General features: G+C 34.0%; 1 protein-coding gene across 2 annotated transcripts; it reads left to right on the top strand.

The window, feature by feature from the left end:
• LOC106876715 (serine/threonine-protein kinase RIO3) lies at window positions 1-27,803 on the top strand. 2 transcript variants are annotated; one of them, XM_014925386.3, is made up of 12 exons: window positions 1-501; window positions 4,692-4,876; window positions 5,796-5,921; window positions 9,762-9,874; window positions 10,290-10,427; window positions 12,294-12,481; window positions 14,771-14,953; window positions 15,913-16,072; window positions 19,013-19,183; window positions 20,810-20,914; window positions 21,437-21,608; window positions 27,607-27,803. In XM_014925386.3, the coding sequence occupies exons 1-11, from the start codon at window positions 284-286 to the stop codon at window positions 21,590-21,592; spliced, it is 1,743 nt and encodes a 580-aa protein (XP_014780872.1). In that variant the 5' UTR covers window positions 1-283; the 3' UTR covers window positions 21,593-21,608; window positions 27,607-27,803. The 2 variants fall into 2 exon arrangements, with proteins under 2 accessions (XP_014780872.1, XP_014780870.1); XM_014925384.3 differs by lacking the exon at window positions 27,607-27,803 and having other exon boundaries at window positions 21,437-26,481.
• The last annotated feature ends 183 nt before the right edge of the window (window positions 27,804-27,986 follow it).

Genomic DNA, 27,986 nt, shown 5'->3' with positions numbered 1-27,986 from the left:
ATAGCCTATAAATAAACTCTTCTGTATTGAAGTTAGGAAAACTAACGCCTCTGCGTTATTTACGTTTTGTAGTTTGGCTGGAAGACTTGTCAAGAAGGGGGTTTGAGAAGCACCTGGGTCCCCTTCTCTCCATTTAGTTTGAATTGACTGGAAAGAAAAAAAAAAGTAGTTGTTGGAAAGGAAACTGACAACTTCCACCGAAGAAAAAAAAATCTATTTTACGTCATACATCTGGACGTGGTGTCTTGTTTAATTTATTGTGTATATAATTTTTCATAATAACATGTCTGCTTCAGCGGAATCTCCTCCAGCAGTATTGGGATTTTATGGTGATAACAAGTCCCAGGATGTTTCATTACCTCTCACACCTACTACAGATAATGCATGGAATAAGAAATCTCCATGGGGAAAAGCTTCGAATTCGTGGCAGCAACCATGTAACTTGACTGAAGTTATGAGTGAGCAACTAGCTTTAGAGCTGAGCCAAACAGATGTTAACACGTAAGTGAACTCCCCGACTTCTAATAATTTTTATAAATTATTTTAACGGTGTATAACATCAAGTACTTTGATTGGAAAGCAGATAGCGTAATTTTTTAAAGTAATAATTAGGACAGAATTGACACCACTATTATATTTGCTGTTGTTTAACTTCATGCCAGCACTGCTTGGGCATGTGTTTAATCAAAGAAATTCTAGCAGAAATCACTCCGTCTTTTTATATATGTTTATATTCAGGACTATATTCACCAATGTGTTTCCTTTTAAATGTTGTTTGGTCTAGGTTAAAGAAAGTTTGGCTACTCTTTCTAGGAGATTGAGCAACTTCAAAGAAGCACCCTCGTTTATGGTTAATTAAAACAAAACTAACAAATAATTGTTCTATTTACAACTATCTCATACTTCTAAATCAAACATTATAATTAGCTTTCAAGGTAGAAGTATTTCTTATCAATATTTATTATTAGAGAGTTAGTACCCATGTGGGTGTTCTATTTTAACTAAAGTACATGACAAACAATACTTTCATTATTGAAGCCATCTGTAACGGCATTATTTTCATGTACACACGATACCATGCCAAATATATTGTATTTTTATGTCATAAACTACATATATAAACAGTACTATATGTTTAAATAGCGTTATTAATAGGAGAAATAAAATTAGCGAAAATCTGTCCACTGAGTGGAAAACTTATTACGTTTATTTTTTTTTTTTTTTTTACATCCGTTTCGTGAGGCGTGTGTAAAAGATATATCAGAGATGGGTACAGTTAACATTTCGAACTTTAATTTTTGTAGTTTAGGACACTAAAATAATATTGTGAGAAAATGTTGATTGATAATTTTTTACGACGTTAAAATAACAATGTGGGAGAACAGGATTGTTAGAGTAGTGAGTGACAGTTAAAGCCATGATGAAATGCTTTGCACTGTTTGATTACGTCCCTTTGTGCTCTGAGTTCAAATCCCACCGAAGTCAGCTTAGTATTTCATCCTTCGTTTATAAAATCAAGTACTGTTCTCTATCCTAAGGGCTTTTTGCCTATGATAAAAATCATTATTGTTTGGAAAATGCCTTTCAGTATTTATTCGGCTCTTTATATTCTGTGTTCAAATTCCACTGAGGTCGACTAGGACTTTCCATCAATCAAATACTAGAGTCGACGGTATCGATTCAGCCCCTTCCCTCAAAATAGCTAGCCTTGTGCTTAGGTCAGAAACAATTATTATTATCAGGGTGGTGAGTTGGCAGCTCAAGAAATATATGACAGTCAAAGCTAATACATTAACGAGTTTAAGAAGTTTGCTTTGCAACCTCATCATTCTGCTGTGCCACATTTCGGAATTGGTTCTTTTACCATTTCTTTGAGTCAACCAAGAAAGATAAAATTTGTTAGATTAGAAAGTTTTTGATCAGAGATGTTAGTGATGTAAAAACCCTTAACATAAGGCGACGAGGATATAAACAATTCACGCAGACAACGTTGAAAAAAACATTTTTTTCATGAGAAAATAAACAATTCACATGGATGATGTTGAAAAGTTTTTCACGTGGTGAGATTAAAAACTTGACAGAGGAGTAACAATTTTTGTTGTACATATTTAATGAAAAGTCCATAAAATTATGGAGAAAACTTGTTAGAGGGTCTAGTTGAGTTGCAAATAAATGTTACAGCAACAGATGTTACAACTAATGAATTATTTGCGAGATTTGGCATCCCAGACATAATTGTATCTGATAATGGAACACAATTTGTGTTCAGTGACTTTAGAAAATTCTACGAATGTTCATGGTAGAACATAAAATGATAGTGCCTTACCGTCCTACATCAAATGGACAAGCAGAGTGTTTTGTGGACATTTTTAAAAGAACCTTGAGAAAAGCAAACAAGGAAGTCACAGATGAAGTCGTTCTGCAGCAATTCCTAAGGGTATACAGGGTGACACCAAACCCCCAATAGACCAGTAGGAAGCTCACCAGCAGAATTGATGTTCGCAAGGAAGGTGAAATCAGTTTTTGATAAACTGTTACCTGGCGAGGAAAGAAAAAGTACCAGGAAAGACAATCCAAAATTTTTCCAAATTGGTAATAAGGTGTACATGAGGTCGTATAAAAATGGAAAACAGAAGTGAGAAGAAGGCAAAATTACAAAGTACATAGGAAAAATTATGTATGGAATTAAAAGCAGAAAAGGTACTGAAAAAAGACACAAAAACCAATTGAAGAAGAGATTCATAGAAAATGAACCAAACAGAATAGAAGAACCTATGAAATGGCTGTATGACACATTCCAGGTACCAACACCATTATAGGTGGTTGAACCCATGTGTACAAGTGGAAGAAAAAGAACAATACAGAGTTCCTACACATAGATGCCAAAAGAAGAAATGTTAAGTTTTTTTTTGGGGTGGGGAACGCTAAAAAGGGAGGAGGAAGAATAAAGTAAATTAAAAATTACTTGCTTCTGAAAGGAAAAAAAAAAACTAAAAGGGAGATGTAGTGAAAATGGTACTCCCCTTCCCATATGATAAAGTGGTATGAACCAGCTACTATAAAGTCAGACAGTCAGTTGTTGTAGGAGGTCAGTAGTAGTAGTCATATGAGTTCTCAGTTGGAGTTAGTGTCAATTACATGTTATATACAAGTTCGAGTTACCGTCTAGGTAGACGTTTCAAAATCATTGGCTTGCAGAGCTATCTGCGATAGACAAGTCAAAGATCATAAGATGCAGGATACCACCACAGCATAATAGTAGTGACAAGAATATTACAATGTTGTCAATAATATACAAGTGGATGAGGATCCACATTATAACAATGACAAAAGTTGCTGATGAGAGTATGAAGATTTTATTAAAAATGTGAAAATAACAGGAAAATAAAAAAAAATTTATCACTCCCTAATTATTATACAAGTTTGATTGTTTTTAATATGCACAATATATTGTAGTCAATGATTCACTTGTTATTTTACATCATGCTTTTTCTACTATAAATACTCCGTCTAATTTCACAAATGTTGTATATTTAATTCAATACTACCAAAATATATGCATATTCACATGTGCCCATGTGTGAATATGTAGGTTATCTACAATTTTTAAAGGTTTTCAAGGGACAATGGGTTTAGTTTATGCAAAAGCTACACATTTACAACATATTTGACACTTCTATCTGAAAGTTACAAATATACACAATAAGCATTATTATTCACATTCACTGCAAAAGTTCCTGATGATCAATGTTTCTTGTATAAACATAAGAAAGCACCAACACACTTTGATCTGAATTTTCATTCTGTAATTTCAAATTATTTGTTCTCTGTTTTTTTAGATCAAAAATTACGCACATGCAGTGTTGTAAGTAATTAGGCTAAAGTTGAATACTTGATACCTGTCATTAAGTTGAATATAAGACATGAAAGTAGAAAATATGAAGTAGAATAATTAATCATGGAATAAGTGTAAATACATTTAGTGTATTAAATATATATTAATGACACATAGTGTATTATGTATATATATTGTAATCAAGAAAAGGAGAAAGTTTGGTCACCAGAATTTATAAACATAAGAATACTTGTTCAGCATTTTGAGATTGATAAGACAGCAGAATGTACTTTAGATTATAAAAAATAAGCAGAATGACTTCAGCTTGTGTCAAATAATTTTAGTTTGTGTTAAATGATTTAGAAAGTAAGTCATATAAAAAAGAACAAATTTCAGAGCTTTAAGTGGTTAAGTGTTGCTTATAAAAAAGCATATATACAAATACACATAGCATATTATATATATTGATGCTTGAGTTGTTTGAAGGACAATTTTATATATTTTGCACTACAAATATTTTTTTAACTAGATATTGGCTCAGTATAGGTGAGGAGTATAGTCAAATGAGTTGATTACAGTATAGTACTTAGCTTATTTCATTAACCTAAAAGTGAAGAAAAGCAAAGTTGACACTGACTTGATTTGATCACAAAATACTACTGAGCATTTTATACCATTTCTATGAAATCATTGTCCTTTTTGTCAACTTAATACTCTTCATAATAGTGTAAACCTGCTTTAAAATATTTATTCATTATGAAAATTACTTGCCATTAAATATACTTCTTCATGTCTATGATATTTAGACACGTTCAGCAATTTAATATGATGTTTTTTTTCTCTCTTTACTCTCCAGTGATTTTGATGAGTGTCTGGTTAATTTTATGGCCTCTAGTGCATGCGGCTCTGATGCACAATCTGACAAAGAAATTCAAGAGGCTAATGATGAGCTGTTAGCAAAGATACTACAACAGCAGCTAGATGAAGAGGATAACAAGCAAATTAAGTTAGAAGAAAGGAAATACAATGGTAACAATAAAGGTAGTATGTCCTTCATAATTAGTTCTATTTCTAAAATGTATATACTGTTAACTGAGTTAACTATGAGTTTTGTAATCTCTTCTATTTTTCCACCTTTATGCTTCTCTCAGCATATGAGCTCCTAATTATCTCTGTTTCTAAGCTGGTTGGAATGTTGAGAAATGTACTTTGTGCTATTTGTTCTGGCTCTTTATCTCCTGAGTTCAAATCAAGATCAGTTTCATCTTTCATCATTTTGAGATTGATAAAATAAAGTACCATTTAAGTACTGGGGTTGTTGGTACTCATTAACTTCTTCCTCTCAAAAATTGCTGGCCTTGTATCTAAATTAGGAACCTTAATCTTTTTCTCCCTCTCCCTCTTTAGTAAAATTTCTTGCTTTGTGCCTGGCTCAGTCTCGGTGAGGCAGGCATCCACATATTCCCATTTGACAGTTTTGCTCAGAATTTATTTTTGGTTTTAAAACAACACTGAAAACCCAAACCCAGTGATAATGAGAAGGAGACAGGAAGAGACACCCCACACATTTTCTACACATACAAGTTGCATTTAACTGGTTGTGATTACTCCAAATTTCTAGTGTTTTTACAAACCTTGTGGACAACTGCAGTTTCTCTTCCATATTCTTTGGGGGTGCATGTACACCAGTTTGACAATTCATAGATTAAACCATAAGATAAAAAAATGAAATCAAAAGAAACTTACCTTGCTGGTTTAGAAATGAATGAACATCTTAGATAATGAAGTCTGAGATACACTATCTGGCCCTATTCCCCAACTGGAATAATCAGAGCCGGAATACTTTTGGTCATAGGGCTGCTCAATCAACTCTGACTTAGGGCTATAGTAACATCATCTGCAAACTATCTGAATCCAGTTGAAATTTTTATTAATTTTCCATTTTTTTTTCTCTTTGCAGTTTCTATATCGTATGAAAAGTATTGCACAACACCTTTATCTGGTTATGAGGAATTTTATGATTTCTCAGATGATGATGAGAATAATAATAATGATGATTTCGGTGGCCGTAAAAAGACTGAATGGGGTAAGAGTGTTTTTAAAATTAGTTTCCTGTGTTTGAACATTGTTCTGTTGGCTCAGTAGTTTCATAATGTTTTTTTTTTTCAATATTTATTTTTATATTCTTTTAAAATCAGTAGATGGTGAATAATAGCATTGCTGGTTACACGTTTCCAATGGGCCAGTACTAGATCACTGCATTTCTAATGGTGAGAACGACAAGGGAGTGTCTCTAATTTAGCAAAGAACAAATATCTCAAGGGTTTTGTTCCTATCACACTAACTTCTCAATATTCTCACCAATCTTTATATCTTTCACCAATGAATATGAGCGAAAGATAAACATACAAGACAGTAGTTTGGTTGAGTCATTAGAGTATTGGAAAAAATGCCTAGCAGTATTTGTTCTTGCTTTCTCTGATCTGAGTTCAAATCCTGCTAAGGTCAACTTTGATTTTCATCCTTAAGGGGTCAGTAAAATATAGTTCTAGAACTGTTGGTGTTATATGAAATGGTTTGCAGTGTTTGTTCTGACTCTTTACCTTTTAAATTCTTGGGTAGTATATATAATCAGTTGCTCAGTATAATGCCACCATGTAATTATTTACATGCTTCTCATGTAAATTATTATTATTATTAAGATTATTTACATGCTTCTCATCATTTGGGGTCATTGAGAAAAATAAAGGTTTGTGAGTACAGTAATCCCTCGCCATATTGTGGTTCACCTATCACTGCTTATTATTTAAGCTTACGTCGATTCCTCCATGGTGTTGTTTTGCATTTATAATAAAATAAATATATACAAATTATAAAAATAATAAAAAAAACACACAGTTACTGTTTCTACTGCGCGGATTTTCACCTATTTATTTTTAGTCGAGGAATTACTGTACTACCTTTCCCCTCTCTGACTGGACAGAAATATACACCATGAATGCATACACATTTAACATTGGCTAAAACTAGAAAATGGATGCCTCAGCATGAACATAATGCTAATAATTGAAACTGGTAAAATATAAAAGAATATGTAACTTATGACATATGAACAGTTTATGCTGGGAAAATACTTTTCAATAAGTTTAGCTGAATTTGCATTCATGTCCATTTTCTCTGAACTTTTTTTTTTTATGCTAGTGGTTTGTTCATCATCATTATTTCTGATGTCCTAGAATAAATTTATTTTTAAAAAAGAGGTATCTTAGTGATTTATTAGTGTGCTACTAATGATAGCAAATATATTTGAAATCTTTGTAGAGTAGTAAAAAGCAGAAAAGTATAAATTTCGATTATGACTCATTTAGTTAATATTGATTCATAATTAAACTGGGAATCATGGGAAATTTATATTATTTCCTGCTTTTTATAATTCTGTTGCTCTCAACTATTATTTTAGTCAGTTTTGTATATACATATAAGTTTAACATCTGTGAAATTTATACTTTTTCTAATTCTAAATGTTATTGCTAATTTTTGCCAATCTTACATATTAAAACTGAAAATGTCTGTTTGTGTGTGTATCGGTATGTCCTCGTTTTGCGCCAAAACGGCTCGACCGATTTTACTTAAACTTCACATGCACATTGCCTATGTGTCTGGGGAGGTTTTAAGTATAAATTGATTTCAAAAGAATGTTCGGGTAAATGGCGGGAGGAATAACATTTGGGTGTGAGTGAATGGTGGGAGTAATGATTTTTAAGCTTCCAAGAGAAATAACCCATTCCCTCCTGGAAATAACCTCCAAGGGAAATAACCCATTCATTTTCAGTATGCTTATTTCTTAGTATTTGAACTATTTTAGTTATTTTCTCAATTTATCCAATACAACGCTTAAACAAGTAAATAGTATTCTCCTAAACAATAGATCCACTTATTTCGGTTAGTGACTTATTTGCGCTGCTGAGGGTAATATTCTCTGGGAACGCACAAAACCTTTTTTCACAGTTAATTACTTTGAATTGTTATCATCTTATATCTGATTTAGTATACATACCTTATTAGTATTTCCTCCTAAAATCTATATACTCTGGGAACATATTAAAGCCCTTTTCAGGGGTACTTTATTTGAATTCTTACTATAGGTTAATTAATTTCATGTTAGTACATAACTGACTTCACAATTTGGGTATTCATAACTTACTGGGAATTCCTAAAAACAAGATCCTTTGTAAGACAGTTTGGTATTCTCTGTAAATGCACAAAAAACATTTTAAGGGCTACATACTTTGCATTGTTGTTACTGGATTAGCAAAACAATTATGAGAATGGAACCAAGGGATAAGCCTGCTTTCCTGGGAATTATTGGGTATGTCAGCTACTATATATATATATATATATATATATATATATATATATATGCTTATTATAGCCTCAAGCCAACCAAAACCTTGTGAATGGATTTCGTACTTGGAAACTGAAAGAAGACTATTGTATATATATATATGTGTTTATTTGTGCATGTGTCTTGTGTTTGTACCCCCGCCATTGCTTCACAACTGATGTTGCTGTGTTTACATTCCCGCAACTTAGCAGAATGAGTACTAGGCAGAATGTGTAAAGGAGTACTAGACAGAATGAGTAAAGGAGTACTAGACAGAATGAGTAAAGGAGTACTAGACAGAATGAGTAAAGGAGTACTAGACAGAATGAGTAAAGGAGTACTAGGCAGAATGTGTAAAGGAGTACTAGGCAGAATGTGTAAAGGAGTACTAGGCAGAATGAGTAAAGGCGGCAAGCTGGCTGAAACGTTAGCACGCTGGATGAAATGCTTAGCGGTATTCCGTCTGTCTTTACGTTCTGAGTTCAAATTCCGCCGAGGTCGACTTTGCCTTTCATCCTTTCGGAGTTGATAAATTAAGTATCAGTGATGCACTGCGGTCGATGTAATCGACTTAATCCCTTTGTCTGTCCTTGTTTGTCCCCTCTATGTTTAGCCCCTTGTGGGCAATAAAGAAATAACAATGAGTACTAGGCTTACAAAGAATAAATCCTGTAGTTGATTTCTTTGACCAACGGCGGTGCTTCAGCATGTCCGCAGTCACATGAATGAAAGAAGTAAAACAATAAAAATCTATGCCATTTTAATCCCGAATAAGGCCGGGTATCTCTGCTAGTTCTTTATAAATATGTAAATTTATTTCACCAATGTTTATTGCATTGTTATAGCTGTATCAGAGTTTAAAAATGCAGTGATAATTTAGCTCTTAAATGGTGTGGATATATTTTATGATACTTATATATCAGTTCAGTGCATAGAAATATTGATTCTGTGTCATTGTTGATCAATGTATGATACTTGAAGCAAAACATGGTATTGTTTAAATCAATATATGATACTGTTCAAAGTCTATGACTTAGTTTAAAACAGTATCTGATATAGTTGTATATATCACATGTATTTGTATGATATAGTTCAAACCAACATATGTAGGTCATAACAATGTATGGTAGAGTTCAAAGCAAGGATTTGTATTGTTCAAATCTGTTTTCACATTGTGAAATGAAACATAATTTCAAACTTTTAGTACTAAACCACAAATTTTGAAAAATTGCTTCCAGTACTTGACTGGGTCTCAAAGAGATGAACAGCAAAGTTGACTGAAGTCGGAGTTGAACTCAATGTAGGTGAATGTAATTAAATACTCTAGGATATTTTGTTGAATGCTCTATCAATTCTACTAAATACAGTAGTATATATTTTATGATGTAACCATAAAATATACAATACTGTAAGGGCAGCTCTTACAGTTAGCTGTTGTAGCTTGAAATTTCTTTTTCTGTTATTTTTATTTGTTTTTAAATGATTTAATTACTTCTGCTGATGAAATCATTAAAAAATTCTGTTGATTTTTAATTGCTTTAGAGATAACTCCTCCTGAGATTGGTCAAAGTGGCATCTCAGGGAAAGGTAAAAATATTACAACCAAACACGATGCTGTGATTTGTGGGCGGAAAAATGCATCAAAACTTATTGAGGTGAGGTATTATTTTTCAGTTCTGAGATAATTCTTCAATGATTATGTTCCTAACCCTGACAAACAAGGGGGTTCTTGCAACCCATTTGATAGCATGATGCTAGCGACTATCTCTAATTTTGTAATACAAATCTTTGTTTTAAACATTACATATTTAAATCTAAGCCATCCATTATTCTTTTATATAAAATTCTTTTGTTAAGTTACATTCCAAACACTATCATAATAATTAAAATTAATTAGCTAAATCCTTCAAACAGTTGATTATTTTCAAAATTGTAGAAAGTGTATTTAATTAGAATTGTTACCACACACATATTTTCAATGATATCATTTAATATATTGTCTTCAACATAGCTTGTATGTTCTGACATTGTTTCTTCTACTTAACTGTACTTTGTTAAATATTGTTTCAGTTTTCTGATAAGTCTGGTGATGGTGAAGGTATGAATTTAAAACTGCCAAACGATGTTTACAACCGGTTACGTGTGCACAGTTCTGCCATGAATAAACGTTTCAACAAAGTCCATGAAAAGAAAGAACATTCTACAGCTGTATGTAGCTTTTTTTTATTATTATTATTAAGGTGGTGAGCTGGCAGAATCGTTAGCACGCCATGCAAAATGCTTAGTGGCATTTCATCTGTCCTAATGTTTTGAGTTCAAATCCCGCCAAGGGCAGCTTTGCCTTTCATCCTTTCAGGGTCGATGAAATAAGCACCAGTTATACTCTAGGGTTCATGTAATCGACTAGCTCCCTCTCTCCCAAATTTCAAGCCTTGTGCCTATAGTAGAAAGAAGGATTATTATTATTTATTATTTGAATTTCTCAGTGCAAGATGTTTGTTAAGGTCACGAGATTTCAGAACAGTTCATAAGTGTGTGTGTGTGTATATATATATATATATATATATATATATATAATCATTTAGCATCTGTTGTCCATGTTGGCATGGGTTGAACGGTAAGCTGAGGGGCTGCACCAATTTGATTTGGCATGATTTCTATGGCTGGATGCCCTTCCTAATGCCAACCACTCCGAGAGTGTAATGGGTGCTTAGATATGCCACTGGCATGAGTGCCAGTGGTGTTACACCAGTATCTGCCACAATTATGATTTCACTTGGCTTGATAGGTCATCTTCTCAAGTACAGCATATTGCCAAAAACCTTGGTCACTTGTCATAACCTCTATGAGACCCAGCACTTGATAGGTGCTGTTTACATGTCACCAGCATGGGTACAGGTTACGCAACACTGGCATCGGCCACATTGCTTCTGTGAGGCCCAATGCTTGAAAGGTGCTTTTTACATGCACCTGGCATGGGTACCAGTTATGTGACACTAACAATGGCCACAACTATGATTTCACTTGGCTTGATGGGTCTTCTCAAGCACAGCATATCCCCAAAGGTCTCAGTCACTAGTCATTGCTAAGACCCATTCTGCATGCACTCATTCAACTTCTGAGTTGTGGAATTTTATTGAACAACAATTGACTCATTTGATTTGGTCATCAACTAAATCTGTTCTGAAGATCACCTCGCTGTCTTCCTCTGGCTGTGAATGGCAAGTGGTTGTCTGGTGCCTATGGTAAAAGAGGCTTTGTCGTGAACATGACTGGAAAGACTGAGGACAGATTTTTTTTCTTTGGCTAAGCAAGTTCCATTTGCTCTCCAGTAAATTTGCTGAAAGTTGTGTGAGAGTAATGCCCTAGCTAGATAAGCCAACATTCAGCATTTGTGTGTCGACTAGAGAATGGCAACTTGAAGAGGGCACTTATCCTTGGTAGCCAATGTAATCCTGAACTTAGGGACCTTGATTTGCCCTACATAGTGATGCTCTTTTTGGAACATTAACATACACCTGCAACATTGTATGCTATTACTTTCAGTTTATTTCACCCAGTTTCAGTGTAAACCTCCACATTTTTGTAAACTGCCCTTGTAATGTTCATTCATCTGCCATTTAGTGCTAATAAAAGAACTGATTATTCTTGTGGCAAGAACAGTTTGTTGGTAGAATTATGTTTTGAACAAAGTGCCTTGCAGTATTTAGTTGTAGCCCTTTGCATTCTGAAGTTAACTTAACCTTTCATTATTTATATAAAATATTGAGCAACGAAGCTCTGGGGTCACTGAAAACGAGTGTTCTCTCCCTACCAAAATTTCTAGCCTTGTACCTATATAAGAAATTGTTAGTGTAATATTAAGAAAGTGCAAAACTAAATACCTAGTGGTATTTAATTCTATCATTTTGCATTCTGAGTTTATATTCTATGGGGACTGACTTTAACTTTCATATTTCTGGGGTTAATAAAGTACTAGTCATTTCCTGAGTTTACTTTACAGCTCTGTAAATTGTTGCCTTGTGGCATATATTTGCCATTATTATTAGTTGTATTTTTATTTCTAAATTGCAGATAGAAGCTATTGATCATGATACACATCTCATTCTTTTCCAAATGATTAACAATGGCATTTTTGAGAAAAATCTAGGAATTATCTCTACTGGTAAAGAATCTATTGTCCTGTATTGTGATGCTGGAGAAAATCTGGCTTCATATATGGAAAGCAAGTTCACAAAAGATAATAATTTACCAATGTCTGGGTTAGTAACTCTTTGCTTTTTTTCTGATGCTGGCAAAATTACATTTGTTTTTGTGTTTTTTTGTGTAGTTGTTGTTTAGCCCCAGGTCAATTCTGATTGAAGGGACCTCTGATCTAAGGCATTTTAGTTGTGAACATCCTTGTCTTATAGATCTATCTATTGGAGATCTATCTAATGTGTCATTTCCTCTATTCATGATAGTGGGGCATAATTTGAAGGTTTGATTTCTAGTCAATTGAGTGACCTTGTGAAAGCTCCTTTATTCCTTTACAAGTATCGGGTTGTGATTTTATATATGTAGATGGTACTGGTGTTTTTATTGTATGTTGAATAGACCACATGCCCAGAGCCTGAGGATTGCTTGGAGGCACAAGGCATGTTATAAAAACCTACCAAGACCCTTGTATCCAATGCAAGAAATTTTCAGTAAACTATATATTTTCTGAGGTTAATAAAGTACTAATCATATCTTGAGTCAATTGTATGACATTCCAAAATTGTTGCCTTGTGACCTATATGTAATTTTACTTTCTGCAATTTTTCACTTTACATAAAATTCTCGGTTTGAAATGTTCAGTATAGTTACTCTTATGAGCCAACAGTCCGTTTGTGTCTAAGTTAGTGAAGCTGTTGTTATGGTTGAATATTTTGTTAGTATGTAGGTTAAAATAGTTATCAGTCAGTGATATCTTGTTAACATGTAGTTTAATGTAGCTGTTAGTGGGTATCAAGGTTGGTGTTGCTATTGTAGTGGGTGTCATCTTGTTAGATTGGAGGTGGTGCTATATTTTGTGTTGTGAATCTGTAGTAAGTTTTGTAACACTTTTGTGTAACCCAGTGAAGCAGCATGTTAAGAGAGAGATATAGATGGGTAGATTTGTTTAGAAAAATAAGACATGAAATCATATTTATCAGCAATAATCTTCAAAAGCTGCATATCATCAATATCTCCAAGTATATTTTATTGCTTAATCAGGGAGGGAAGGGCAGTGTTTGTTTTTTTCTTTTTCTTATCTTTTTCTTCTTCTCTGAGACTGGTGGACAGAAGGGAAGAAGTTATGCTCAACCCAGAACCCGGTTCAAATGCCTGCATCAGTGTGTTTCCACTAAAGGCACCTGAGAACCAATATCAGGTGTTAAACCAAGCGATTGTTCATGTTTACTAACCAAGTGGGCCACAGTGAGATTTGAACTCAAAGTTAGTTTTAATTTAGTTTTTAAAATAGATCACCACTGAAGTCAACTTTCTCTCAGTTGTGCTTTTTATCATGCTCTGTGATATATATATATATATATATATATTGAACGTGTTTATGACAGCATTGACCAGTTTAAATGTCATATATACATATGTAGTAGGCATAGTTAAGTAGGTTAAGTTTGCTTTGCAACCACTTGGTTTAGAGTTCTTTTGCACTGTATGGCACCTTGAGCAATTATCTTCTACTATAGCCTTAAGCAGAGAAATATCTTAGAAGTGAAATTTGTTCAGGCTCCACCTAAAGTTTTATAAAAGCCCCATTATATTGGGTTGTCCGGAAAGTTCATGCCGATTTATAGTAGCTTACCTTTCGACTTATTTGCCATGAAACCACCTCAATTCTGGGAAGAGGGTATTTTCAAGTTAAAGGAAAGATGGAGATACATTGTGCAACAAAATGATTCATATTTGGTTGATTAAAAATGTAATGGCAAGTATTTATTGAACTTTTTCTTTCCTTTAAAAATCGGCACAAACTTTCCAGACAACCTAATAATTATATATGTGCATGTATGTCAGTGTGTATGTGTGTGTTCAAATGTTGTTTATCATCACTCTGATAGTGTTTGAGCAAAAACGGTGACTCTTATTTACATCAGTTAGAAGCTGTGTTCCTTGTAACTTGGCTGTTTTGATTTTTGAAGACCAGTGAAATGAAAATACCTGTCTTTGAAAACAAGTAAAAATTGGCAAGGGGATAAGCATCTAGCTGTAGAATACTGTCTTGATAAGTCTCATTCAACCTATGTAGCTTGCCAAGGCTGACATAAAAGAACGATGATTATGATGATGCTATTTTTAGCTACAGGTATAATTGTTAGTCATAAGTATTAATGCTTTGTGATGAAATTGTGAGACTGCTGCTTATTGGAGGTTATTCAACGCTGTAAAAGGTCATCTTTGTTGGAACTTGGTGATAGTTTTAATGCTGATTGAATTTGTGCAAAATGAATATTGTTTTAATAATAAAAAAAAGTTAAATGTTCTTTCGTAAAGTTTTAAACATATAAATTAATTTGCTTCTCTAGAGATTCAGAGACGTGCCCTAAGGTGTGTGCCATTAAAGTATTTAAAACCTCATTGAGTAAATTCAAAAACCGAAAGCAATATTTTGTTGGTGACAGTCGGTTTAAGGACAATGCTATGCGAAGACAGAATCCACGTAAAGTGATAAGAAGTTGGTCGAAAAAGGAAGCTGCTAACTTACACAGGTATCATTGATTCTATATCTTTTTTTCATAGCACTCATACTTTACCAAAGTTAAAGGTGCTTGTTATATAATCATCTGTCAAACGTCATAACTATTTTTGATTGTTTGTAAATTTGAACAGTTAATTTGCTATAAAGGCCATGCAACAGTAAAAACTATTGCTCCAGTAAGTGTGCAGATTTGTAAAATCTGTCATGTAGTTGCTATAGAAAATTGAATGTAAAATTACAATTTTTCCTCTAAGTTGATCTTAATTTGTAATGAAACCTTGTGTGGGTCTTTGATGGAGTGGTAAAATAGACTAGTAAAGATGGGTCTATTTTACTACTCTGGCAAAGATTCACTCAAAGCTGTAGAACAGAACGGTTTTTGTTAGGGTTGTGGGTCGAAAAAGTGTTTGCTGTGGTTGTGGGATAGAACAGTCTTTATTGTGATTGTGGGATAGAACAACCTTTACTGTGGTTGTGGAATAGAACAATCTTTACTGTGGTTGTGGGATAGAACAACCATTATTGTGGTTGTGGGATAGAACAGCCTTTACTGTGGTTGTGGGATAGAACAGCTTTTACTTTGGTTGTAGGATAGAACAGTTGTTACTGTGGTTGTGAGATAGAACAGTCTTTACTGTGGTTGTGAGATAGAACAATCTTTACTGTGGTTGTGGGATAGAACAGTCTTTACTGTGGTTGTGGGATAGAACAGTCTTTACTGTGGTTGTGGGATAGAACAGTCTTTACTGTGGTTGTGGGATAGAACAGTCTTTACTGTGGTTGTGGGATAGAACAGTCTTTGTTTGGGTTGTGTGAAAGAAAAGTGCTTGCTAATGAAATGTTGCTCTTTGAATATGTTTTTTTTTTTAATTAAAAACCATGAGGTTGATGGGTGTTTGTTGAGTCTATGCCCTTCTGACTTCTGACAGTCATTAGAAAGTTGAAAATGCCTTTGGTTTTTCTCTTCAGATTAAGACGCTTTGGTATTCCATGTCCCACCCTAATTAGTTTGAAAAATCATGTCTTAGTCATGTCTTTTATTGGTCATGGTCACCAAGCTGCACCAAAACTAAGGGATGCAAACTTCACTACAGAGGAATTGAAAAGTGCTTTTCAACAAACAATTAAGGTATGGTTGTATGTTTATTCTAGTTTGTTTTGTTGCTGCTATTAATTTGTTTCATTAATTAAAACAGTAAATATGATTGAATTAAGGGTAACTGAATTGCAATGAATATGTAGCATACACAGCTCAAGCAGCACTGCACAGGTTCTAACATAGCACTGTTCGTGAATTACTTCGCCATGGTTAACAGTGAATATATAACCTTCGAGAACTCCTGTACCAAGTGACCTAGGCAGCAGCATTACAGCCACAACTTCGTACGACATGTACCGAACTGGCTCAGCATCATCACCACAACTTCTTGATACAGTATTTCTATTACCGTATACAATTGATTACGAACTGGTATTTCTCATTCCTGTGTCTGTGAACATTTGTCTAACTTTCTCATTATAGACTCTTTCACTGCCTTCTTCTTCATTGCTATTCTTATATGTACTTAACGCACACACATACATCATGTCTATATACACATACACTTTGTTCTCATAATGGCCTGTCTCTTATTCTGTATACATGACACAAGCACAGACACACATGTTAAGCTATCAATAAATCATCTCTCAAACTTTCTACTCAGTTGTGTCTCTCTCTTTCCAACTCGCACATTGCATGTATTATTAATACAGTTGTCTGAACGGAGTCGTTATCAGATGGTTTCCGCGCTTCACCACTACCATCGAAAAATACATTGCAGTTGTTAGCAGAAGTGAGGTCCATGTTCTAGATGAGCTACAAACCTACTTAATCACTGCTCTTTTTGCCCCTTTTATTAGAGAGATTTCTTTTTTTGAGGTGGTCATGAGTGGTTTGTAACATTTTTGATCCTATGTAGTTAGTACCAAACCTGGTCCTATGTCATCAACTCCTCCAAAACTGGTTGTATTAAAATGATCCACATTTAAATTGAAAGCTCAACCAAAGTTTTGTTAAACTACTCTGAAATCAAAATTTTGTGCAACAACTTTTTGTAAAGTTGTATTCAAAATACCAGCTTTTGGGTACATTTATCAGATGCACTCTATTGCAAAGGCCATGGGTATAGCTGTTCCTCCTCTGACTAAACGCATACATAGAGCTCACACATACACAGTGGAAGCTAAATAAAAGGTGTAATATTACTTATGGGAATAGAACATCCTTGTGTCTTCTGTAAATAATGTAGTGATGCTATATGTCACCAACATGACATCACAACATCAACCATCTGAATTATATTGAGTTGGAAAGAAAGTAATTTCGGTTTTTTAGTGTGAAATAAAAGCCATTTTTTTTTTTCACACAAAGAATGAACTTTAATCAATTATATATTTTCCATTTTGTTCGATGATCTTTTGCCATTTTTCTGGCAACTTCATGATTCTGCGTTCATAGAATTTCTGGTTCTTAGCCAAAAACTGAAACAAGTGTAATTTCAGGTCATCATCATTATTGAAAGTTTTACCATTCAAAGAATTTTGCAAACTTGGAAATAAACAGTAATCTGATGGTGCAAGATCAGGGCTATATAGTGGATGTGACATCACTTCCCAACCAAGCTTCAGTAATTTTTCATGAGTTGGCAAAGACGTGTGTGATCTAGCGTTGTCATGGTGGAATACGATTCCTTTACGATTTGCTAATTCTGGCCATTTTTCTCTGATTGTTTCCTCCAGTTTCATTAGCTGTTGACAGTAAACATCTGAAATGATCGTTTGGTTCCTTGGAAGCAGCTCAAAATACACAGCACTTTTGTAATCCCACCAAATTGACTGTGTGACCTTTTTTTGATGCAATTCAGGTTTCGATGTGGTTTGTGCTGGTTTGGACCATGATCGTTTTTGATTGATGTTATTGGAGACAATCCATTTTTCCTCACCAGTGATCATTTGTTTAAAAATAAATTGATTTCATTGTGTTTGAGATGTATATCACAAATAGTGATTTATTGTGTTAAGTGACTCTCTTTCAATTTATGTGGAACCCAAATATTAAACTTCTTAATGAGTCTAAGACATTTTAAGTAATTTTCGATTGTTGTGTGTGACACATTTAACCTCTCTGCAATCTCTCGCACAATTATATGACAATCAGATTCACTTATGGCTTTGATTCAATCATCATCAACTTCAGTAGGTCGACCAAAACATTCCTTGTCTTTGAGTGAAAAAATCTCCAGAACAGAATTTTTAAAACCATTTGTGACATGTGCGTTCTGTTAAGTAATCAACACCATAAACTTCACATATCTCTTTGTGAGCCTCAACATCTTTCTTGCCTTTATGGAAATAAAAAAGCAAAATATAGTGAAAATGTTCGCTTTTACACTCCATGTTAAAATTGACACTGAACTAACAGCTGTAAACAAAATTATGTGCAATTTGCTTCTAAAGTAAGCTAAAAGTAATGGCTATCAAATGTCAAAAGAAAAAAAAAATCACAACATTGACAAAAGTCATTCAAAAAATTTGTAACTCTATCTGTTTGCAAAAAACGAAATTACTTTCTTGCGAACCCAATAAGTTGTAACAAGCTAGAATTCCTCAGAGAACTTGGTCTACACAGTATGAAGACATGGTTATATATATACTGAAGGCTAAAAAGTTTCAACATCACCTATAGGAATCAAGCCTTGTGTTTACTGTAAACTGTAGAGCCATGTTGATCTATTAACATCCACTTTCCATGCTGGCATGGATTAGATGGTTAGACTGGAACTGGTAAGCTGGAGGGCTCCATCAGGTTCCAATCTGATTTGGCACGGTTTCTATGACTGGATGCCCTTCCTAATGCCAACCACTCCAAGAGTGCAGTGGGTGCTTTTTACATGCCTCCGTGCCATATCTTCAATTATGAATGCTATATTTAAAACTGTCTGTAGTAAAATGAGTCTTGTAAGATAAAGTTGATAACTTAAGTGTGATTTCTTCAGTGAAATATTACTTTACTTCTCTCTTTTCTCAGATCTTAAGAGATATGTATCACAAGTGTAATTTAGTCCATGCTGATCTCAGTGAATATAATTTGTTGTGGCATGACAACATTGTGTGGGTAATAGACGTTAGCCAGTCTGTTGAGCTCAGCCATCCTTCAGCAATGGAATTTCTTCTGCGAGATTGCTTCAACATTTGTAAAGTAAGTATAAAATTTTATCTGCTTGAATTTTGCTCATCTTACAGGGGATATCATGCAACAAACGAACCAAACATTTAATAACGTTGACAAATTTAAGCAAGTGTGTATGATGTAGGGAAAATATGAGTATGGAATTTGCAAAGTACATGGTGTTGTCTCAACCGTTTTGATACCAATTCATTGGAGACCATCCTTCGTTCTAAATTTCCTGTTTCAAAGTGATTTAAATTAAAACCGTCCATTGAAATTTCCTGGTAATTTATGTTTTAAACACCAGATAATTTATAACAAAATTCTTCATTATTTTTTAACATTTATTGAAACAAATGCAGTGTATTTCAATAGAGAAAAAATAACAACAATAGAAAAAGGGCCAAACAGTTCTCCCTGGTAAAAGGCTTTGCTTTAAACACTAATATTCTAATCTCCCAAATAGCATCTAAACTTGCAGACAGTTTCTAACTTCAGTAAATGATTTTTGCCAATGCACCTTATTGTAAGTTTCCTCAAACTTTATTCAAACTGCACTACTTCTTACATTTTCCATTCTACTCTATAAATATCTACAGATGTGATGTTATTGTTTTCAGTCTTTAATATTATTAGTTCCACCATTATTGCAGTGGGGTCATTAGAGAGGAAATATAATAATGTATACAAATGCTATATGTAGGAGGTTTGTGTTACAAGTTTGATGCAGAGAGTGTGAGGGATCTATTGCAACAGGAGAAGGATGAATGAACGTAGTCAGCTGGACACAATACAAGATGAATGAGGGCAGCTGAGTGGAAAAAGTAACAGCATTGAAAGGTCTGATCAATGGATACACTAACAATGACTTCACTAGCGCATAAATGGACAGTATATGTTGACAGAATATGATATAATGGTAGTTATAATGAAGGTGCATGGCTCATTAGTTAATGTCAGGTTCACAATCATGAGGTAGTGAGTTCGATTCCTGGACCAGGCTGTGTGTTGTGTTATTGAGCAAGATACTTTATTTCACATTGCTCCAGTTCACTCAGCCAAACTATATCAGCATTTGATTTTCCCTTGGATAACATCAGTAGCATGGAGAAGAGAAGCTGGAATGCATGGGCAACTGCTGGTCTTCCATAAACAACCTTGCCTGGACTTGTGCCTCAGAGGGTAACTTTCTTGGTGCAATCCCATGAACCAAAGGGGGTCTTCATTCAGTCCCTTAGCCATGGTTATGCCCTGTAATATAATATTTTTGTATGGTAATGTTGGGTTCTGTGACTAGTGGATTCTCCATAGAAGAAGTTTTTGAAAAATTAGCAGTAGCTGTGTTGGAGCTGAGTGGTTTAATTCTTTAGCGTTTAGATTTCTTTGTCAAATGTAATGCTTATTTATTCACATTGTTTTGAATTAATCACATTATCCTGTAGCTTCAAGATTTCAATGGTGTGTTTGTATATTTTTAGAATGACATTGTAGGGTAGGTGTGAGAGGTTGGATCTGGTCAGTTTTAACATAAAACAGGTAAAATATTTGGGATGGATATGGCTGGATTAAATGGTAAAGCTACAGGTGAAATTTCTTATCAGTAGTTCTTTTGCTGAACTTGAAAAATATTGACATTTTCTAACATTTCTTTTTCAGTTCTTTGAAAGCAATAATGTACCAGATATTCCCACTCCTGAAGAACTTTTCAATAGTGTCACAGATCTTCATTTTGAAGGCAAAGGTTCACTTTTTCTACATGCTGTAAGTTATCCACAAAGATTTAGTTCTATTTTTCATTTAAAACAATTAGAGCCAGTGATTTTTTTCAGTTTGTGGTGATGCTAATGGTGGGAGTTCATACACAAAGACATTATTAGAGATAGTTAAAAATTTTCTACTGCCAGGAATGTTAGCATTTCTTGATGTACATGGGTGGCTGAATTTAATGTCAGCCAAAATAGTTTGAAGTATTTAGTTACATCCCTTTATGTTCTCAATTCCAACTAGCGCTACTTTCATTTTTCTACTTTCTGGGTAGATATTCCAATAGATAAGGAACTGTTGCAGTTATTTTATTAAATCTTCCTAATTCAGTATTTAAAAAATCAATTGTAGTACATACATAGTGTGTAATTATTATGAATTTGTTAAGCTGTTGCTCGTCCTACCTGTTTATTCAAGTAGAAACTATCCTATGTAAATTGTTTATTGATAACCATTGATCAGATGATCCTAACAGTTAAATGTCAATTCTGAAGGAATTCACTGTTTGTTTTTTCACAGGTTCAACGTTTTGACAAAGATAAGAAGGAAAAATTTAGAGCGTGTAAAGATTCTGAGAATTATGCTTTTGATTATTTTTTTGAAAATTCTGTTCCTGGATTAACAGAACCAGATGATGAAGAGAATTTGAACAGTGAAGATGCTGATTCAAGTTAATTCATGTCATATTTGAGTAAATATGCTGTTCTTCTTTGAAAGACTATCTTCTCCTGTTTCTAACTTCCTTTTGCTTTATCAAGCTTTCATTCTTCCCCACCGTCAGGTCTTTAATATTCCTCATTTATATGCATTATTATGCAGATTATTCTTTCCTTATATTTATGTCCAGATTGTCTCCTGTGATTATATATTTAATGAAATGCTAGAATCCAAGGAGACTAATATTTGACTGTGTTAGCAAAAGCATCAATTCAACAAAAATTTATGAAACAGACTGTCTATTGTGAGTGGGAGATAATTATATTTCAAGTCAGGGCCCATCGTCAGAAGGAAAATATAAAATACACACCATCTTTGACAGTGTAAGGTCCCTTTGCATTTTCTTCTTGTGGCACACAATCATATTCTGTTTTGTGAACTTTATTTTGCTGAATAAGAATTTTGTTTAAATTAACTTAGACACGGTCCTTCTTTTTACCCCTAAAACCCATGTGCCAACTTGCAAATGAAGGCAGGAACTAACAAAGTAGTAAAGAAAAGATTGAGCCTCACTGAATGTAAATGATTCTAGCTATTCTAGCCTGTCCATTTCAGTAAGCTCTTATGTTTTAAATACTCGAGAAGAACTAGTTGGTTAAAATATTTCCACTGCCATATATATATATATATATATATATATATACACACACACACGCACACACACACACATATACACACACACACATATATATATATATTTATTTATGTGTGTGTTGGTATAAACACAATGCTTATGACGTTAATGTTAGACTGTTCACCAAATAATAATGACTACTACATCTGTTGCTTTGTATGTGTCCCCTGCCCCACCAAGGCATCTAATTATGTTTCCTCCATTGTTTCTTTACTAAATGGAATAAAAGAAAGTTGATGCAATTGGTAACATCAGTAATCAGATCATAGGTGCATGAAGACATTTTTTTGATGCTCAGTTGTATGTAATGCTATTACAAAACAAAACAAAAACTAACACAAGAAAACAAAACAAGTGTGTATCTGTTTTTTTTTTTTTTAATGTTTACCATGATTCTACCACAATGCAAAAGAAAAAAAAATTGAAAAGAATCACGAAAGTGTTTCAGCTTTGTGGTAAAGTGGGTAGCAGTTGAAAAAGGAATATAATTATGAAACTAAGTGTTCTACCTTGAAAAATGGTTGTAAAGAAGTAACAGAAAGGAAGTTGCATATGCATTCACATGAAGACATGCACACAGGAATATACATTTGCATACACATGCATATGCACGTCTATATCAGCATGTACAAATATGTATGTGTTTATACATGAAGGCTCATGCATTCTTACTTGTGGATGCATTTTCTCATATATGCTTACATATATATGAACACATAAGAACATGAATTCATACAACATGTACTTACATGTACTTCTCTGTTAAGACTAAAGCAAACTAGAGAATTCATACATGTGTATGTACACACAAATATACATACTCATACATTTAGTATACACATATGTATGTATTTACATACATATATATCAGCAACAGTTGATTGAGGGTATATCAAGTGCAGCATAGGTGACCTAGAAACACAGATTAAACTCAGACACTCCACATTGTATGGTGAATTGAACTCTTGTATAAAGTCCTACCTCCTGATATGATCCAATGTAATCTTTCTATATAGGGTAGATTCCTCCTTCTCACTACCAATGCAAAACCTCTACAGTGCAAGGTAAACCCTTAGTATACATCAATGTCAGTCGTGTATATTAGGAGCCAATTTTGATGTGATCATTGACATAATTTGTTGAAGCAATGCAACATAACTGTTATCAATGCTGCAAGCTGATTAAAACACTTATCAACTATATGCTGCTCTAGCTGAACTGTTTGCTATGTAACTACAGTTTAAGGAACTGGTCCTTGGCCATACAGAGAAAAACAGACTATTGACCCTTTGGTCAAAAGTCCAGCCAACATCTAATTGATCCTATTAACTGTGACTGTATCACCCCCCCCCCCCAAACAAACACTTGCACCTAAAAAAAAAGATTATGTAGTTGAAGAAAAATATATTTGTGTGTGAAATTGTGGAGTTTGAAGCTTTGTCCAAAGAACTGAGTGATTTTTATAATCTCAAATTGTTTCTAGTCAGAAGGATGGCAAGTGAGGTAGGAGCAGACATCCTAGATGTAGATGTGATGGAGTACAATATTTCCTGGGCCTGTGGAGCTTTTTAATTAAAATGGTAGTACCAAGTGTCTGTGTGACTGGGTTCTGAGAATCCTTGCTACAACCTTGTTTTTACTGTTAATTACTGAACACTATAAGGTGGTGAGCTTGCAGAATGGTTAGTGCATTGGACAAAATGCTTGATGATATTCCTTCAGTCACTTTATGTTCTAAGTTCAAATCCCACTGAGATCAATTTTGCTTTTTGTCCTTTCAGAATCAATAAAATAAAGTACCAGTCAAGTACTGGGGTTGATGTAATTTACTTACCCTCTCCCCTCAAGACGACTTTCCTTTCAACATTTGGAACAATTATTGAACATCATACAATGTCACAGTTTTCGTAATGGTGTCAGTTATGCTGCCCCCCTCACCACTACACCACTACCACTTATTCCAAAAACAATGATTATTATTCAGTTTGATCCAGTTATTAATTAGTACTAGTTGGGAACTAGTGTAATGGCTACTGTACAGCTAAATGGAAGTGGTATTCTGGTAATCAAGTGATATACCTACAGTGAATAACTGACTACTGGACACTGTGGAGCTACATCAAGTAGGAAATGGTTGTTGTTGTTTAGCTCCATCATCATCATCATCATCGTTTAACGTCCGCTTTCCATGCTAGCATGGGTTGGACGATTTGACTGAGGACTGGTGAACCAGAAGGCTTACAACAGGCTCCAATCTGATTTGGCAGTTTCTACAGTTGGATGCCCTTCCTAATGCCAACCACTCCGAGAGTGAGTGGGTGCTTAAAGATACTTTAGTTGTACTTTGTTACCCCTACTCTACCTGATACTACATCCATGTTGACTCGTATGCACTCCTCTACAACGCACACACATCAGATAGCCTCATACACACATACATATACACAAACAAAATACACACACAAGCACACACTAACTTCATACACACACACTTTATCCAACAGCCCCATATTCACACACTAACTGAAAGCAGGGACACATACTTGCTCTCATACACAAACACATTATATACATGCACACAGTAGTCACATACACACTTATATTCGATACACATATCACATATCAGATAGCCTCACACACCCACACATACATTAGCATCACATACTCATACACACATCCATGTGCTCACCCACCCACACACACACACTTTAGCTTGGCCACTGTCGTCTCCCTTGCCACTCATGCCTCCAGCCACTTCTTTTCTGGTCAATTCAACATGTGTAACCGTTAATTTGGACATATTTTTTCTCCCCATTTTGTTCTTTCTCTTTTTTTCCTCCTCACTCTTCTTTCTAGAAGAGCATAGGTTTGAAACATCAAAGACTTTTTCTATTTTTCCTGAGTGTCAAACTAATACACCCTCTTTGTTGTTCTTTTGCCTGTCTTTTTTTCTATATTTTTGAATTGTTTTTAGAAAGATTTATTTTGGTTGCTTGATACTTGCAGTTTAGTATTTTTCAAAGCATCTCATGCTGTCTTAAAAAGTGATGCTTATTTTAGATAATGAAGTCCTAGTTAGTCTTAGAAAATAGTTGGGTTGGCCATAGTTGGAATGCTTTTAAGCATAGATCTGATCAGTTAAACCTCATTTGAGGCCAAACGACAACATATGATTTGAATGTATCGAGTATCCAGTGGAATACTTGATGCATTCAAATAGCTACTTGATGTGTGGTGAATTGATCATGTTATTATGTACAATCATAAATTCCACTGCCAGAATGAACCACTCAAATTTACATACCACTAAAATCGAAGTTTTGATTTTAGCATACATAAGTCATGGATATTTGTTTACTTTCATCAATATAGAATTTTTGAGTGGTTGAATTTTTTTTTTTATTAACACCTAATCATAGAATGAAAAGCAATACTCATGATCCTTTATATATTCTGGGTATCTAAGATAGGTGGCCATTAAACAGGTTGTGATGCTGAATGAAGTGATGGTTATGTCTGTCACTTGGAAAATTGGAATGCAAAGAGCTGAAACAAACATTGCAAAGTTTTCTGTATCTGATGTTCTAACAGTTTTGCCCCCGATTTACTTGGGTCAGCTAAGTAAAGTATTAATAGCTTTAGTTATGATGTTAAAAACAAAATTAAATGTATAGTTTTTTTAACAACTAATTTTGGATTGAATGAAGAATATGTGGTAATATTTTTAAAAATATTTTAAACTAAAACATAAAAGGAAAAAAAATGTTATTTTAATATACTTTCTTTTTCCATTATATGGAACTTTGTTGAACCAATAATTAAACTACTTATAAAATATTCTTCATTCAGTTCTTGAGTAACCCTAAAGAAATTTATGAATGTCATATATCTATCTATCTATCTATCTATCTACCTATCTTTATACACACACACACACATGAATTCACACAAACATATAAATTGAAAGAGAATATATTCTGTAAATTTTTGAAAATTAAATTTGGGTTTATAATTGTTATTCAATATTTGCCCTAAATAACAGTTAATTGTAACTGTTACTGATTATCTTATAAGATCATCTTATGAGATTATTGGCTTCCGACAGCAGCAAAAAATGTATTTATTTTTTTTATACAGACCTTATTTTAACCTCTGTATGAAGATACCCGCTTGTAAATCTATTTTATTATAAACAATAAAATAAATTACATAATTTTTTTTTTTAATGTCAATTCGTAATTTATTAAATTTTATTATTTATATTCGTTTTATAGAATTTTGTTTTGGTATAGCCCCTATAGCAAGACTGTCAGTATCCTCAGGGGCCCACAGTGTTAAATGTGGCCTTCCTTTTTGTAAGATGTGAAATTCATTTTAAGGGAGGTTTGGTTGCTATCTCTTGCTTTTTGAGCATTCAAATAGTAGTTTTCTTGTTGGTTTATAATAATTGTTTGGTAGATACAGTGGCAGGCAACTTCACATTTTTATATAAACTTAGGAAGGGCATCCAGCTGTAGAAACTCTGCCAAATCAGATTGGAGCCTAGTGTAGCCTTCGGGTTCCACCAGTCTTCAGTCAAATCGTCCAACCCATGCTAGCATGGAAAGTGGACGTTAAACGATGATGATGATATAGGGGAGGTAATCATGAGTTAGGAAATGAAAAGACAAGCAGAGATATCTTTGGGCAGTTTATCTTATTCTTTGTAAGCCTAGTACTTGTTCTATCGGTCTCTTGCCGAACCGCTTAGTTACGGGGATGTAAACACACCACCATCGGTTGTCAAGCGAAGTTGGGGGGGACAAACACAGACATACATATATATATATATATATATATACACACACATATTATGACGGGCTTCTTTCAGTTTCCGTCTACCTAATCCACTCACAAGGCTTTGGTTGGCCCGAGGCTATAGTAGAAGACACTTGCCCAAGGTGCCACACGGTGGGAATGAACCCGGAACCATGTGGTTGGTAAGCAAGCTACTTACCACACAGCCACTCCTGCGATTTAAAATTTAAATTGCAAAACAGACAACTAGTATTTAGAATTCGCTGTGTATACCTACATATCTGAAGGGTAACTGTAAGCAGGACTTGTATAAATATTTTATAAAGAATATCTCTTGTTTTGTTTGCAATATACTTTTCCTTATCTATGTGACATAGCTCTTCTGAAAGGTCATATGCATAACTAATTACTTTGTGAAAACGAAAACAATTATTGACTGAATATTTATTTTTTATTTTTTTTATCTCTTATTTTAAAATATCTTCTTATGCAATGCTTTATGTGACACATCTCAAATTGCTGTGTATTTATATTTTTGCAGGAAGGACAAAAAAAACAAAACCTTATTTTTACCAAATCACTTGTAGCCTTCGTCGTCTTCAAAATAGCCAAAGGAAGGCTTGGTTGGATTTAACAGGTCTGATTTCTATCAGGAATGTGGCAGAAATTAATCTGAAAACTCAATCTTCAGCAATATAATAGTGCTTATAAAAGTAATAAATGTTATTAATTAGTTTATTTATTTATTACTAAATTATTTAATAAATGCTAAAATAAGTAGAATGGTTTCATAAATAAAGATAAGAAAATTTGGTTTAATTTAATTTTTCGGCTGAATATTGTTAAGCGTCGCCTTCCTGGCACTTGTGCCGGTAGCACATGTAAAGACATTCGAACGAGATTGTTGCCAGTGCCGCTGGA

The sequence above is a fragment of the Octopus bimaculoides genome, chromosome 3 (genome assembly GCF_046866305.1).
Source record: "Octopus bimaculoides isolate indiv1 chromosome 3, ASM4686630v1, whole genome shotgun sequence".
Taxonomy (NCBI): Eukaryota; Metazoa; Mollusca; class Cephalopoda; order Octopoda; family Octopodidae; genus Octopus; species Octopus bimaculoides.
Note: the sequence above shows the minus strand (reverse complement) of the source record. Positions and strands in the feature narration are given on the sequence as shown.

What these genes read in the sequence shown, in the direction of transcription:
- LOC106876715 (XM_014925386.3), top strand. Translation starts at nt 284, where the DNA reads ATGTCTGCTTCAGCGGAATCTCCTCCAGCAGTATTGGGATTTTATGGT. An exon ending in AATAATTTACCAATGTCTGG is followed by an intron (nt 12,482 to 14,770) that starts GTTAGTAACTCT and finishes TTGCTTCTCTAG; the next exon opens with AGATTCAGAGACGTGCCCTA. An exon ending in GAAGCTGCTAACTTACACAG is followed by an intron (nt 14,954 to 15,912) that starts GTATCATTGATT and finishes TTTTCTCTTCAG; the next exon opens with ATTAAGACGCTTTGGTATTC.